Consider the following 17,008-nt stretch of genomic DNA (forward strand, 5'->3'; position numbering starts at 1 on the left):
TAACTTTGTTAATAATGGTTTGATTTTCTTCAAACTTTACCAAATTGTGCACCATATTCTTCATTATACCTATGCTAAATTTTATACTTCTGCGATGAACATAAGGGGGGTGCCGGATAAATATCTAAAATGTGGAAATATACTATTATTGACTTTATTTCTGCAGATATCGGAACCGGATATATTTTGAGGCCTAGATTTCATAGAGATGCACTACTGCGATTTTTTTCAGATTTTTCGGTTGGATAGGTTCTGAGAACGAGACCTGTTACACTTTTCGATGGTCATATTTTGAGCCCTCACTCCACTATGTTTCACCCAATATCAAATATTGAACCAGTTTCAAAAAGTACTAATTGAGACCTTTCATTTGATACCCCACATGGCCGCATTTTATGAAAAAAAATTTTGCACCCGCTTTTCACATGTATGGGGAGCCCCCCTTAAACTTAAGACAAAATGGCGTCAGTTGCTGCATGTAAAGGGAATGGTAGATCACATACTCCTATCAATTTTCGTGACAATCGGTCTAGCGGTTTCCGAATAAATCGGCTGTGACAGACAGACAGACAGACAGACAGACAGACAAACAGACGGACAGACAGACATCGAATCGATTCTAATAAGGTTTTGTGTTTACACAAAACCTTAAAAAGCAGCAACGGTGACACGTATGGGTCAAAACTATCTCCATAAGTAGTAAGCATAGCGTGCATACTTTCAACTAATCAGATACATTGGAGGTTGTATGATATCTTAATTCAAAGTGGTTAGCCACGGTTATATCATATCTTAGAGGTAAATCTAAAGATATCCTGGCGAAACTGTACCCTTATCTAAGTCATCAAACGAAACTGTTAAACTTGTTTTTGATTGGTAGGGAATGTATGATCTTTTGTGAAATTATAAGAATTAAATTAAAATCTTTGAATACAGTTTTGTTATTTTCGCCAGGCTCACTTATGGGAAACCAGTTTTTTAATTTTTTTTTGGTAAATTTGCATGACATTTCCCTACGACTTCTCTGTTCCAAAATGTGTCAATCCAATTGAAAAAATATACGTTCATACCCTTGCCTACCAAAACTTTTCACTATTCAGTAACAAAGGTGCATGCAAGGCATCCCTAATTAAATGAAAAATCGATATCACTTTCGATAATTAACGAGTTGGCCTCATTCATTTTCATACTGATTCGTTCAGAGGATATACAGTTTCCCGTAGGATACGTGGATTTTCGACCATTCCTGAAATCCACTTCCTCAAAATGCCTGTAATGCTACTCATAGGTGCAGTTTTTGAGTGTGATGATAAATTCAACGTTTTTTCCCATTAACCATCGCTAATGAAGGAAATCCTATTCATACGCATCCTTTTTTCAGTGTTTCAAATTTTTATGTTGTTATCCTCTTTACAGTTTTGTCAATTAACAGCGAATGCTCCATTTGCATTTTGATTCCAATTAAATTGCTTAGTTAATTTGTGAAAGTTGAATGTGTACCAAAATATTAAAGTGGTTTATTTGTCAAACTTTTGGTAAACTTCAGGAGAGGTCGTTCGTCGATTAGTCTAGTCTGAATAATTGAAGGTTTTTGCTTTTCACTGTGGTTTGTGTGAATGGGGGAAAGACTGTGAAAATATGAAAATTTTATTGACTTTAAGTATTTGGCATCAATTCAGAAGTTGATGAAATTTTAATTAAACGTTCAATTTGCATGCAAAAATGTGTTGTTGAATTTAGTCCTGGCTAGAAAAGCGTCATGGGAGCAGAGGTCTTGGTGAGAGGATTTGGAATTTTGGGGGTGGAATTTCTTTTTGAATTTTATTAATTCCCATAGTCGGATCATTTGTAACAATGACTATGTATTTAAATTGTAAGACCAGGTAGCCAGTGGAGTTGGGTGATATTGCAAACATGGTCAGTCAGAAAGGATATACAGACTAGTTGGTACCACAAAAAGATTTAAGGGATCCTTTAAACCACCGTGCTACTCCCTTGTGGAGTTTGTGGAGAACGCAAACCTTCCAGCGATGCAAACAGAGAAGGAGAATAACAAAACCAAGACCCAACGAGTTGAAAGCAGATAGTGTCGCCGACAAAAAAGACTTTTGAACTATATACAGGTTCCGTATATACCGAGAAACGTGCTCCTTAAATAATGTTAAGGTTCAAACAACTTAATATCCCTACTGCCCTGCTGGTCAGTAATCGTAGTTTTGCGTCGGGGTCTACCAATTTCGTATTTTGGTCGAGCATAAACAGGTGGCATGAAAAGGATGAAACGGCGCTGCTAGTTATCTGTAATGACACCCCCTGGCGTTCCCCGAAGTCCGGTAATACGGTTTCATATATTTGGTCGCTTCGGCATCAAATCTCCAGTAATATCACCATATACCTGGGGGACGAAGATTATCAGATCTGGGCTGTGACCACGATTGGGAATGAGAGGGTTGATCTTTACGTCCAAAAGAACTCATGGGGTGGGACTCCTGTTTGGCCGCGTGTAACTGAGAGTTGACTTGATTGTTGGTTGCGTGGATGTTATTATATCTGATGTTGCTTCCGCATTACTTGACGGATGTGCCGCGTAGACTTTATTAGCTAGGTTGACTGCAGTTTGCAATGGCAGACAATTCATCGTCACAATAATCGGTTGAAGAGCATATGGCAAGTGCTTTAACCACAGACCTGGCATGAGCCGCTCTGGATCTGTGGTATCATCAAGACACTGGAGAAACTTGGAGGGAAGAGGGAGAAGTAGTCTCCATGGGGTCCTTCGTTTTTTCCATCTGGCTGGCACATAACTGCTTTATTAATTGCTTGCCTAAGCGGTTTTGTGAGTAATCTGTAATATGTCAAGGACTTCGGTGACATCCCGTAGTGGCAGCATTGTGGATCTGTTATGTTAAATCCTACAAAGATTGCCTTCACTATTTCAAACCAAATTTTGGGGTCGTTGGGATTGAAACCGGGAAATCTTTGTGCGATCGCAATCACACCCGTGTCTGCAGGGCTATTGCTTGTTCTCTGCATTCTCGACGATGAACACGATAATTTTCCTTTTGAACTCGGGGTCACCACTTTGAACATTAATAGGTGAGGTTGATGGTTGGGACCAGAAATTCAATAAAAGTTCTTTTTAAGAAACTTACTGTGTTTATTTGAATGTATTTCTGACATTGGACCTGATTCTTTATGTGATGTTCAGAATATGAAAGCTGTGAGTAAACTGCCCTTCCTTCTCCCCATGCAATTAGATATTTTTTGGGGAGTAGATCACTTCAGCAGAAAAAAGGTGACTAAATTATATCAGGCAATTCTCGACTATCTTGCTCCAGGTAAGTTTCTGGAGATGATTGGCATCGCCGCAGAAGGCAAGGGAGTTTAGAAGAGTGGAGACCGGTAATGTAGTGTAAACGAGGAAGTTCTCTCCGAAGAAGTACAAGAACAGAACAGGCCACGGAGCAAACTGGAGAATGCTTCTAACGAGGGAGTTAAAAAGTATTAAACAGGATTAGACTGAGTCGAAATGAGAAGAAGGAAGCAATATATAGCCCGACATTATGAAAATATGGATATTTATGAAGACATGATCTATTAAGGAAGCTACAGAGGAAAATAGGCCTATGTGCGTGCGTTTGTGGTGGGGAAGAGAAGCATAGCCTCTAAGCACTCAGATCATGGTGGACCATTATCCTCGACTACCCCGTCTAAAGAAATATCCTGGATTTTAAATAGTTAGGCATGGCAAGAGGAGAATGAAGGTTGTTGATGAAAGATGAAAATAGTAGGAGACTAAGGATGGTTGCCAGTGGTTTGTCAGAGAAAATAGAAAAGGAGTGGGATATACAACAATGGAAAGAGACGTTGCGGTATCGGTTAGAAAAGTAGGAGGCGAATAGCATGTGACAGAAAAATGTCGAGTGTGGTCAGTTTGGCCAGACGTAACATAATTTACGGTGTCGAAGGTCTTAGTCTTCTAAGTGTAAATAATATTCATTTCCTCACGAGAATTTAGACATTTGGTCGCAAAGTTGATGGAATCAAATAGGTTCATAGCAGTGGATCGATGTTATATACGTATTACTCTTGAACTATATTCTCATTAAACTGGGTGGGCAACAAGTTATTGACACATCTCAGAAGAATTGTGACGCCTTTCGATGTTCATGTCAAACATTCTGCAAATGAAGAAGGAAATCTAGAAGAAATTACAAGAAGAAGTTACAAAGCTGGCATGGCAGACAGATCGTTTGTGGTAATGATTGATGGATTGATGAACCTGACCTGATTTAAATTTTTAAATAAAATCGATCAGTAGGTTGTATAGGCTCAGTTCTGTGCCGTTGTCATACTGTTGCTGGTCGAAGTATCACTTCCGAATGGTTCTGATTTTTAATAGAATGCATGGCCTTACCTTTTTCTGTTATCTTATTTATAACAAACATATCAGTTCCTCAGTTCCTTATCAGTTAATCTTTGATGGTTTAACTTATGGCAGATTGATGGGAAACTGATCGTGTATGGCTGCTCAAATGCTGATCAAGGTGGGCGAATAACCTGCTAGTTACATATCTCAGAAGTATTGCGACATATTTCGATGGCCAACTTTCCTCAATGTAAAAGAAAACGGGCTGAAAACTAGAAAAATCATAGGAGTCCAGTCGTTGGCATAAAGATGAAAGTGCGATGGGGTTAGACGTACGTTAATAGAACATAGATGGAAGCCTAGTTGATCATCGCCAGGGCTGAGTTCAACAGATATGCAACACACTCAATGTCTTCCTTACTTGTTGTAATAGGCGACTAAAAAGGACAGAAATTTGCGGGCTAGTAATCTGTAAATTTTGAAACTTTATTGCCACCGAAACGTCAACTACGCCTCAAATAGAGACTGACCTCACGACTACGACTTTTAGCTATTGAAAACGGACTATGGTCCGGTTTGAGGAATGTGCACACGCTCCTTGACAACGGTAGCAAGTATCTTCAGAATGATCCCTTTTTCCAACTTGAGCGACAATTGCAGCGATATAAACTGGACATTCTGAGCCTAAGCGAAGTAAAATAGTGCGATTCTGGAGAGTACTACACTCCCCCTTGCAGCAATGTGCTCTTGTACTCTGGAAAGCCAAGTGATAGCAGACGCGAATCTACCGCCGTGCCGGGTCTTTTCCGACGGCTATCGCAAGGCGCGCTCTCTTGACCTGGGAGCCAATTTAAGAGTCACCACAATTGTGCAAAGCTACTCTCCACCGAAGACTTCCGATATAATGGAGAAGGATGCTTTCTACGAGCCATTAAACGCAATTCAGGGGAGGCTTTCTAAAGGTGATATTACGACCGTGATTTGAATGCAAAGGTGGGATTTGACAACACCTTGTTAGAACATGTGATGGGTAAACACGGCCTTGGCAACCGTAACGATAATGGTGGGAGGCTCGTGAGTTTCTGCAACTTGCACCTCCTCGTCATTGGTGGCACATTGTTTGAACACAGAGCCTGCGATAAAGTCAGTTGGGTTTCAACTGACCGACCGAGTTGCCTCCTGAATGTGCTTAACAAGAGAGAACAGGGAGTGTATATTATATCTCCTTGTCATCGGTGACGTTCTTCATGCTGCCTTGTGGAATGGAATATGACAACTTTCCTTAAACACCTCGACTACCCCGATCTGTTTGCTCTCTCACCGGCTCATGGACCTTGCCAAATGACAAAAGTAGAGTTGGAATGAAGATAAATACGAATAAACTCAACGTTCTCAGTCTGGCGGGTCATCGCACTGTCCCTATCTGCCTCAATGGCTAAAGCATCGAAGGCGTCGATGAATTTGTATATCTAGGAACCTTGGTCTGTCGACGGTTGCACCGAACTGGATGTTGCCCGACGCATTAATAGTGCTAGATTCGCTTTCTCTGCTTTGTCTAAAATTTGGAAATGCAGTTAGATCAAGTTAAGACTGCTCTGTGTTAGTGTTTTTTCTATGTTGCTATATGGGGGCAGCACATGGAAAGTGAACTCCACTGTTACCTAAAAGCTTCAAGCTTTCGTTATACCTGTCTGCGTCGTACCATCGGAGTACGCTGGCCTGACACTATCTCAAACGACGAAATTGATCGGCGCGCCGGCCTAGCACTCGTACACACTGTGATCGGAAGTCGTAGAGGATGGGTCGCACATTAAGGAGGGGCGACAATTGCATTACTGGTTTTGTCATGCAGGGGAATCCTCTCTCCTAAGATAGGGGACGCGTGGTTCGTCCGAAGGGCACTTGACACAGTACAGTAGAGGATGAGCGCGAGCGTCTCGGGAAGTAATGGGGGGAGCTGAAACGCATATCAGGTAACCGCAAACGATGTTGCGTAGATGTAGTTGACGCACTGATTGCTACTTTTAGATAACCTTGGGTGTTGGGTTGATCAAAAGATCAATATTTCGTGTACAATAAATATATTCGATTCACGCCCGAAAACTGAAGTTAAGCATTGTTTAAAGCGTTCAGTATTTGGAAGGGGGACCATTTGAATTTTTTAATGTTTAATTTTGTGGATTTTAGCAGTTTGGAACGAAACAAGTTCGTTCTTTTCATTGGTTTTTGGATATTAAATAGTGGCCAGAGAACATCTTTTGCCTGTTATCAGGAATTGAATTTAAAACCATTCGCAGATAAGCGGATATTTAAAAGTTTTAAACCTTAGTTGAATAATTTTCCCCAAACTGTTGAATGTTATATAAATATATGGAATATAAAGTAGTACATTCCATTTTGAACAAATAAGATAAGAGATAATATTTCAGAACACAAAAGCTTCGCAAGGGGAGGAAGAATTATGCTTAGATAACAAGAATTTCTTCCTGACATACCATCCCTAAACCACCTCACATTCCACATTTGCTTTAAATGTATTCTCCAAGGATTTGCTACTTAATTATTTAGGGAAAAACAATAAAGTTCACATTACAGAAATATTTGTGACTCAAATTTATAGATATCAAGGAGCAAGCCTCGGCATCTTCCAAGTAACAGTAGGGAGTAGTGATAAATTTGTAGGGTAGGCTCTAGAGTAAATGATATTTTGGATGAGCCCTATCTTTCTCACTATGCTAACATGGTATAATCGTACCTATAAAATGTATCTGAAAGATATCATTGGAATAGTAATAATTTCTGTACTCACCTCCAGTAACGGTTTCCAATGTGAACGCATTAAATCGCCAATTACCAACTTGATTTAATATACACTGAACTTGACCATGGAGGACATCATCAAGGATAGCCGAGTCCTGAGCAAGACTCCGTGTTGTTAACTTCTTGCGACGTCTTTTGTGCATTGTTAAAAATCGACCGTTACACACGTGCCGACGTCTTGTGCTTGTATCATCTATCTTTTCATCATATAGTAGAGCCTCAAGTAATGGACGATCCTGGTCTGTATCGGAAACACGACGCCTAAGGCAATTCTCTCTCTCAGCCTGCGATTGACGTCGCTGTTGTTCCTGTTGATTCGAGGCGGCTGAAATTTGAAGGATAAAGGAAATTTAATATTATTTACGGTGAAATATGTTTTTGTTTTTGTTGTGAGAATATGCGGATATATAGTATTACATGCTCATGTGGAATGGATATGATTTTCATGGAATGATTGTGCCCATTAGGAAATTATCTGGTAATTGAATGTATGTAGCTGAATTTATGAGCGAGGGATGTAAAGTGTCCCAGTGGAAAACGTTCAGATGAATAAGTGAAGACCAATTAGAAGTAACATGGTTTTCATCGGAAAATAGCTCGAATTCCCAAATGTAATTGAGGCATATTTGCACATGGAGACCTTATCAACAAGGAAACACGTGTAATTGGGATTTTGGTATAAAATGAAATATGCATCTTAAAACAGGGCTAGCTTTCGGCATCAAATAAAACGATACGATGGCCGAGTTGTCGGTAGTCAAAGGGTAGTATAGTTTCCAGGGGGAAACGAGCATTGGTACCCATGATGAAGCATAAAACCTGGGAAACGCCTGCTCAACCAACACCAAAAGCTCTACTACCAAAACCTATCTCCATCTCTACGTGGTGACCGCTGGGAGTTCTTTCTTAACGAAAAGCTGCAGACAGAGAAGGATGAAGGCGAGTCTCCTGCGACTGAAAACGGGACAAATTTCACCAACTGGTCCTCCAACAACTGACAACCTTACACGGAAAACCGAGGTTACGAAACCACGGAAGGAGCCTCGGACTGCATGGATAATACAACGATGAACCCGGCCACGACAAAGGAATACCGTACCGAGATGTAGCTGCCAAGCCGATACTTTGTTGCAATATAGGGCTGATGTAACAGCGTGACAAGAGATGTGTTGGACAGGGACCGGTTTCCTGGAGAAAAGTCACCACACCATATATTATAGCGGCCTTCCAGTAAACCATGTGCTCGGAGTAGGTTTTTCAGTCAGCCAAAAAATTAAAACTGCTGTTATCGGCTTTGAAAACATAAGCGAGCGGCTACGCACTCTGCATTTGCGAGGCAAGTTTATAAATATAAGCCTCCTAAACGTTCACGCCCCTACAGAGGAGACTGCAGGGTCGGAGAAGGATACCTTCTACGAGGCAGTTGATCGGACCCTCGAAGCCTGTCCCAGATATGATATCAAAATCATACTTGTGGATTTTAACAGTCAAGTAGGGAAGAAGCGTGCAGTCCGAACGCCATCACCTCTCAATTTTGATGAATGTCAAAACATATAGGGGGGCCAATATAGACTCGGATCACTATCTCGTTGGCATGGTGCTCCGAGCTCGAATAACAACACCACCCAGAATCCCTTCTGATAATCAGGTGAGAGTTAACACTGAAGCCATCTACAACACAGCTCTCCGCAACACCTATAAGAGGGAAATCGATGCCACAATAACCGCTGGCAACAGACATCCTGGAGATGAAACATCAACAAATGATTCTCAGAATCACCTGAAGAACGTTATCATGGATACGGCCACAAACATACTTGACCCCAGCTGCACAATGAGTGAGAACGGCTGGTTTGACGATGAACGTAGCTAGCAACGGAACGGAACAATGCTGCATACCGTGTAATGCTGCAGTCTCAAAGAACGCGGGCTCGCGCGGAGACTATCACGAACTCCGGCGAGCGGACAAGCGATTTGACAGACGGAAAAAGGAAGCTTGGGAGAACCAACAGGTCAATGAACTCAAAAAGTACACGGAGTAACCGCACCAGGCGCGCAAGTTCTACCAACAAGTCAGCACGATGAAGCTTTACACACCTCGATGCTTATCCTGCCGAGACGAAGATTGAATCTGATTTGAAACAGAATGGGCATATTGGAACGATGGGTTGAGTACTTTGATGAGCTACTGAACAACCAGAACATCGGCGAGTTGGAGGTCCCGCCAACTGAAGACGACGGACAAATACTGCCACCACCAAGTTTAGGAGAAACAGTCCGTGCAATTCATCGGCTAGAAAATCATAAGTCGCCAGGAGCCGATGGAATTACAGCCGAATTCGTTAACTATGGAGGCGACCAGTTACACTAAGTGGTTCATCAAGTTGTGTTCAAGGTATAGAGGTATCACGTTGCTGAGTACCATCTATAAAATATTCTCCGCTATCTTGCTGGGCCGGATAGCCCCATACGCCCAGAACATCATTGGCCCATACCAAAGAGGCTTCACTCCAGACAAATCAGCAACAGATCAGATTTTCTCTCTGCGGCAAGCGATGGAAAAACTGTTGGAATATGGACAACAGTTGCACCATCTGTTCATCGACTTTAACGCCGCCTATGATAGCATAGCCAGGGTAAAACTGTACACGGCCATGAGAGAATTCGCTATCCCGACGAAATTAATAAGACTGACTAGGCTGACTCTGACCAATATCCGAGGCCAAATAAAAGCAGCAGGATCACTATCAAGACCATTCAACATCAACAACGGTCTCCGACAAGGGGATGCGCTATCATGCGTCCTCTTTAACCTGGCCCTTGAGAAAGTGATCAGTGATGCTGAGGTAAACGCAAGAAGTACGATCCTCTTCAAGTCCACCCAACTACTGGCCTATGCTGACGATATCGACATCATGGGAAGAACCACCCGAGACGTACAAACTGCCTTCATCCAGATCGAGCAGGCGGCGCGAGATCTTGGGCTGCACATCAATGAAGGCAAGACAAAATATATGGTAGCAACGTCAGCACCGAAGACGAATCAACGAACAACATCAAACCGTACTGGTCAAACACGAAGAAGAATAAGGATAGGAGAATACAACTTTGAGACCGTTGACAATTTCTCCTATCTAGGGTCGAAAATCACAACCGATAACAACTACGACGATGAAATCCGCGCACGGTTGTTGGCAGCCAACAGAGCCTATTTCAGCTTACAAAGACTGTTCCGCTCGGAACGTCTCACCATAGGGTTACAGCTCTTACTGTACAAGACTATGATCTTGCCAGTCCTCATGTATTCCTCGGAAACTTGGGTTCTTAGCAAGAAAAATTGCGAACTCTTGGCCGCGTTCGAGAGAAGAATCCTCCGAAGAATTGATGTTGATGATGATGACGGCCGAGTCGATTGAAACCTCAACTTCTCCTGCTGCGGGTTCGATTCCGGGTTGGGTCATGGATGCTTACGTTATAGATATATCACCTACACATAAGTGTACTGTTAATAAAATTGAAAGAGAAATGAGAAAAATGAAAGTAGGAAAAAGAGACTGTGCTGATGTTCTAGCCCCTATTAAGGAATAAACAGAATACAAGTATGATATGGCAGATAGGTGCCAAGTTTCAGGCTTTTGTCCAATATTTTAGTTACTTATGTTAAACCTTGTTTTATCTCTTAGTTGAAGATAATTCTAAGTACTTTCCCCTTTCCACTGTTGTGTTAAAAGTCGTACTTCAATTGAAGGTTTGCTTGGTTGACTTTTGAACCTTCCTCTTCACTCAAGATAAAGCCTTGATGTCTAGATGGCTTCTATTTTGAGGAAATCATTTAAACAAAATAATACCGAATTACACCCAGATAAAGTCTGTTTTATTTTCATCAAACTTAGGAAATGCACCATTCGGTGACAGAAATCTTATTATTCTCGAACCATCTAAACATGAACTTGCGCCCTTGAAACTGGAGAGCGAACGAGATATGCCTGTAAAGGTGAAATTCGAGACTGAAGACTGAAAGGTCATATAGAGTGAAATATATGTGCGTTAGGCAGCTCAAATAAGACCTGGGAATAAAAAAAGATCATAAAATTGTCATGCTTTCAAAAGATATAATAAAGACAAACCATTATCACGAGATACTCAAGAGAGAAGACTCAATGACATTTTTATATATTTTCGGGTTTTCCGCTAATTCAGAAATAAGATTTAAATGCAGGAAAGATATTCATCAAGGCTAAAGGTTAAGGTAAAAGAATTTTCTGCCTACTGAGGAGAAAAATTTCCACCATTTATCTATATGAAGAGAAATGATTGGGCGTTAACTTCCTGTTTTTATGTCACAGGTTCGAATTCTGTCCCCATTTCGTATGAAGTAGCGATGAGGCATAGTCTAGTTCTTATCAGAACTCTCTCCTTTTTGTCGCTTTCAAAGGACTCATTTTGGCGAACATAAAGCACAACGCACCTATCAAGCTCAACTAGTAAAAGATACTAATCCTTTTTTAATGACAAATCAAAACATTATTGTGTGCATTACTTATTTTAAACATTCGCAAATTAAGGAATTCCCTCGATTGCAAGCCCAATTAACATCAATTAATTCTGAAATAAATTCAATTCGAATTCGACGAAAGTGAAATAAATTGTAGTCTCGTATTTGGCAAGACATCAAATAGCTAATTTACAATCTTTTTCATCTGAATACTGTAAGATTTAGATAGGAGATGCAATATGCTTTATTTTGTGGTATACTTCGAGTAAGAATTTGATTAGATGAATAATATGAAAGTATTAAGTATTTAGTTAACTGTTGACGAATTACTTAGAAACAGGAATGGTATGTGGAATAAATACCTTGGCAGGTAGAATAAAACAATTAATTTTTTCTGCACATAACCGACTCAGAGTTTGAGATAAATCTTGAAGAAAGTATAAAAATAACGTCATTATAAGTTGCAAAGGAGCTAATGAAATTAATCAAATATCATAAGCGTAATGAAGTAATATGGAGCTTTGTAGGGGTTTTAAAATAGGTGGCCCAAAATCTCTCCATTGACAAATGGAATGACTATTGGAAATGGCATCGAATGTCAGTTCATTTATGATGCTGCACAGCCCACGACTGTTCGTTCCGCCCAGCATGTTTATCCGGTGGCTTAAAATGTGATGGAAGACTCAAAGGAAACCACGTGCGATATATTTGACCCTCTGAAGATGTTCCCTTACCAAGTGGAGACAGTCCATCAGCAGTTGACCATTAAACGTGTTTGAAATATCCTCGTTCCATCCAGAATCTTATTAACGAAGTGTATATTCTTCTGTCAAACTTATCAGAACCATGCATGCAGGCAAGGAGGGCAATCTTCAGGATGACCGGGAGTAGGCGGGAAACTGAATAAACCAAAGGAAGATTGATATTCTTTCCAGGCAGTACCCCGCATTATTGATACCAAGGGATAACAAGACAACGAGGTTTCACTTCGATAAGAAGTTTGAAACACATTCGAGTAACAAAGCAAACTGAAAAGCGTGGCTGTGACATAAGGCTTAAAACAGCAACTGATTATTTGGTACACTGACAGATCCCTCACAGCAGAGGGAGCGGATGCCGGAGTCATTGGTCCAAGGAAAATGTACTTGGAATCAACGGGTAAGCATACTAGCATATTCCAGGCGGAAATGTACGTCACAGACAGATGTGCCTCCTTTAATCTCCAAAGGCATTAGAGGGAGTTTTCCTGACTGGCCGCAAAGCGGCGATCAAGGCACTTAAATCTAATCAGGTGAACTCGAAACTGGTATGGGTATGTCTTGAGAGACTGAATACGCTCCTTTCGCACAATAAGGTCTGAATACTCTGGGTTCCAGGCTATGTTGGGGTGGAAGGTAAAGAGACAGCAGATGAACTGGTTAAGAAGGGAGCAGGGATACCTTTACACGGGTCAGAACCCTTCTGTGGAATCGAGAAAGGGTTCATAGCTATGACATTAAAAAATGAAGAGGAACGGCTGAGGGAACTATACTGTGCGGGCCTACCAGGAATGGAACACTCCAAGGTGATTATGGGGGGATACGAACCTATGCGCACAAAGGACTGGTTATACCTCCATAAGAAGAACCACTGGATTATAGTCGAATACTCACTGGTCACTGCCGACTAAACTATCACCTGGGGAAACTAGGGATATCTACGAACACTGCCTGCAAGTTCTGTGCGGAGTGCGTCGGAACCTCTATACAAGTTCTGGGAGAGTATCCGACACTTGTGCAAAGTAGATCGAAACACCCAGGAGGATACTTAATAGCAGATGCAAAGTTGAATTTGGAAGTAGGGAAAAATTCCTAACGGTTATATGCTTGCTTGACATAATATTGTGACTGGGCACACTATAACCAGCAAAAAGGGGCATAATGGTGGATACAGTGCAACTTCCCTTAACAGAATAGTAATATAAAAACATTATCAGATTCGATGAGTGCTTGCTTTTTTAAAGAAGGCGATAGAATTGGAAACCGCGGTGTGATACTTTCATCCATTAAAAGTGCTTATCCTCGCCAACCTCATCCCAACGGGTTACCTATAGACATTTAATCTTAGGACCGGTTATTACCTTACGAGCTAATTTACATCATTTTATCGTTTGAAGCTCCTCCCTGATTCTGGTTTTAGTGCTTTTTTCTCTTTTCTTTCATTGTTTTCGGGGCTGATATTTTGCACATAGATATTTGCCCTTTAAGAATTGATCGCCTACCGGACTAATTGAAGAACTTTTTATATCCTACCTTTTAATGTAGGGTACTGGGCCCAAAAAGAACGGTCCGTGGACCAAAAAAGTGAAAGAAAGGACCTTCTCAGTGCGTCTCGTCTCTCATCGCTGGAGGACGCTCCAGTGGGTGGTAGCGTCGTGGCTGACCCCGTCGTAAATTCAGTGATGAAGCTGATAACGACGGCGTGTGAGGCTTCCATGTCACAGAGGGATCACAGCCGCAAAGTTTGCGGCTGGCAGAATCTTGTCAACGAGGTGAATGAGGACCCGTGGGGACTTGGCTATAAGCTTGTCATCTGAAAACCGGGGCTCTGCGGAGGCTCTGCATAATAAGTACCGACGAGATGGACTGCATTGTACGGACATTATTCCCCAGACATCCTGTACGGGTTGATGTCAATAACACAGAAACGATCGAGGATTGCTCCCTTTTCACAATGAAAAAGCTCGAAGAAGCGGTTCTCACTATGAAAAACAAGAAGGCGCCAGTTCCTGATGGCATCCCGGCGGAAGTTTACAAAAGGGTGCTTGAGGCGTTCACCGGTTGCTTGAAAGAGGGTATTTTTCCTTGAAACTGGGAAGTGGGGCTCCCGTCTGCATACCGACCGCTGTGCATGCTTGATACGGCCGGGAAAGTGCTCGAGAAGCTCATCAGGAATAGACTTGCTGAAGCGATCCGCGCTCTCGGGGACCTATCGCCAAGGCAGTTCTGGTTTAGAATGGGAGATCCCCGGTGGATGCTATCATGGAGATCGTAGATGCGGTCCATCGAGCCAAGACGCACAGCCGCCGATCTCGACAAATATGCTAGATATGCTAGGCACACTAGAAAACTCATTTCACATGCCAAGCTATCTCTTACGGATATTGAGGGATTATCTGAAAAACTGCTCCATGCTCTATAAAACGCTAACGAGCCAGAGGAGGATGGAAATCACGTCGGAAATAGCAAATAGGCCGGACCTCTGGAACGCTTTCTACGATAGTCTGCTGAAACTTGATATGCCCGAAGAGTCGCGCCTGGTTGGTTATGCAGGCGACGTTGCGGTACTTGTTGCCGGACGCACTGTTGAAGAGGAGCGAAGCAGACTTGGCATATTGATGCGACGGGTAAGCGGATGGATGACTGCTCAAGGTTTCAGACCAGAAGGAGAATCCCAACCCTGTGTCCCATATCGATCGGCGAGTTGACGACGGAGTCAAAACGAGCGGTTAAAAACCTTGGTTTAATGCTCGACTCGAACATGAGATGTTTCGAGCAAATCAAAGCAGCTGCGGTCAGGGCACCGATTGGCAACTATCTTGGCAAAATGAGCTAAGGGATAGATGGACTGCGCGGCTCATCGATCATTTAGACCTATGGCTGAGCCAAACGCACGGTGAGATTGGTTACTTCCGTACCGAATTTCTAAGTGGCTATGGAGGCTTTCAGTCCTACCTGCACAGGATTGGGAAGGCGCGATCTTCTAATTGTGTGCTCTGCTCTTGCGAGGGGTGGGACGTTATGCGCTGCATCGAAGCAACATTTTTGAGAAATTTGAAGCCAATGGTATTGGCATCTTTTTTTTTGGTCACGTACTTAATGCTGGTTGTTTGGAGCATAATGAAGACTTGACATCTTTCCTTAGAAACTTCGGCTATAGTGATAACATCTGCTTCTTCCCTTGCTGAGTCATGGATCTTGGCTAAATGGCCTTGAATTTGGGGAAGTAGGTAAGCCAAGAACAGAAGAACAAGATTCTCAGTCTGGCGGATTTCGCACTCTTGCTATCTGCATTAAGGGGCGGAATATTGAAGGTATCAGCCAAATATTTTATTTTCGTAGCATTGTTTCTGTAGGCGCGAAACTTGCTAAATTTGCCTTCACTGTTTCATCTAAAATCTCAAGAAAGATGCTTCAACACCAACACCAAGTTGAGGTTCTTCCCGGTTAACGTGATCTTAGTGGTATGTAGGAGCAGTATGTAGAAAATGACCCCCACTATTACTAGAAAACAAAAAGAGGACGAGGCAGATCCTGCCTGAGATGGTGTAGGCCAGGATGCCAGACAGCTTTTAGATATATTGAATTGATGGACCTCGCGCAAAACCGGGATATCTGGAGTTCCTTAATAAGGCAGGCCTGGAACGGTTGTTGCGGCGTTGATGATGATGATCAGGATTACTTAAATGTTCCAGGTCTTCGCCAACACTACTCTCCGTCATATTATCGGTGTTTTCTGGCCCAATGCCATCACAAGTGAAAAGCTACGTCGGCACACGGACCAGATACCGGCTGACGTGTTGATTTCAAGGCAAAAGTGGCAGTGAATAGGTCGCAATTTAAGAAAGAGTGTAACTATGACATCAACAAGAATTAGTGTTGAATCTGTACAATAAAGATGCAAATATATGGATTCCAAGTTGAATTTGCAGATTGTTTTAAAAAAAAATGTATTACTGCAAGTTTGTGCTCTGTTTCCTGCTATATAGGGTGAACATAACTTAATTAGAAGCAGTATCTAAAGCTAAATATAAAAGGCTTCCTACAGTTACCCTTATTTGCAATACACATATGTGCATATTCCAATAAAATCTAATCAAATCAAGCCCATTCACATTCCATAGTTCCTAAATTTGCTTAACTTTCCAAAGTACCTTGATTTGATTGAGACTTTTCATCCACTGTGGACCTTTTCAAGATTCTTTCTTTGAGTTCTGATATCTCTTTAAGCTGCTTCCTGGAAAATATAGCAATAAGAGCAATACATTCTAAAAGGTCACTATTTCCCAGAAAGAAAACATTTTAAAACAGTAATCCCCTTCAAATGTTGAAGATTGCGAAGGACAAAGAAGAAAAGGTTAATAAGGGATCAGTGGAGGTTACCTGCAAGAATGTTACTGTGTTCTGTAGACAGCAATGTAGATACGCACAGTAGACAAAGGGAAAAATTACTAGGGTAGGAAAGTATCCCCAAGTAAATTTTCATAGAGGGTCAAACCCATAAGTGGAAAAATAGTGGTTCGAAAGCGGTTTAGAAGTTGAAATGGTCCAGTGAAAATTTGACCG

The 17,008-nt window shown here is 41.8% G+C and overlaps 1 protein-coding gene across 11 annotated transcripts in view; it reads right to left on the reverse strand.

Annotated features, from left to right (window-relative positions):
* Nucleotides 1-17,008, reverse strand: part of LOC119647762 — a 724,584-nt gene that overhangs the window by 28,635 nt on the left and 678,941 nt on the right. For all 11 annotated transcript variants that reach the window (XM_038048883.1, XM_038048884.1, XM_038048881.1 and 8 more), the window contains one exon: nucleotides 7,179-7,514. In XM_038048883.1, coding sequence (XP_037904811.1) covers nucleotides 7,179-7,514 — 336 coding nt within the window. The remainder of the gene's footprint in view (nucleotides 1-7,178; nucleotides 7,515-17,008) is intronic.

This window comes from Hermetia illucens, chromosome 2 (assembly GCF_905115235.1).
Source record: "Hermetia illucens chromosome 2, iHerIll2.2.curated.20191125, whole genome shotgun sequence".
Lineage (NCBI taxonomy): Eukaryota > Metazoa > Arthropoda > Insecta > Diptera > Stratiomyidae > Hermetia > Hermetia illucens.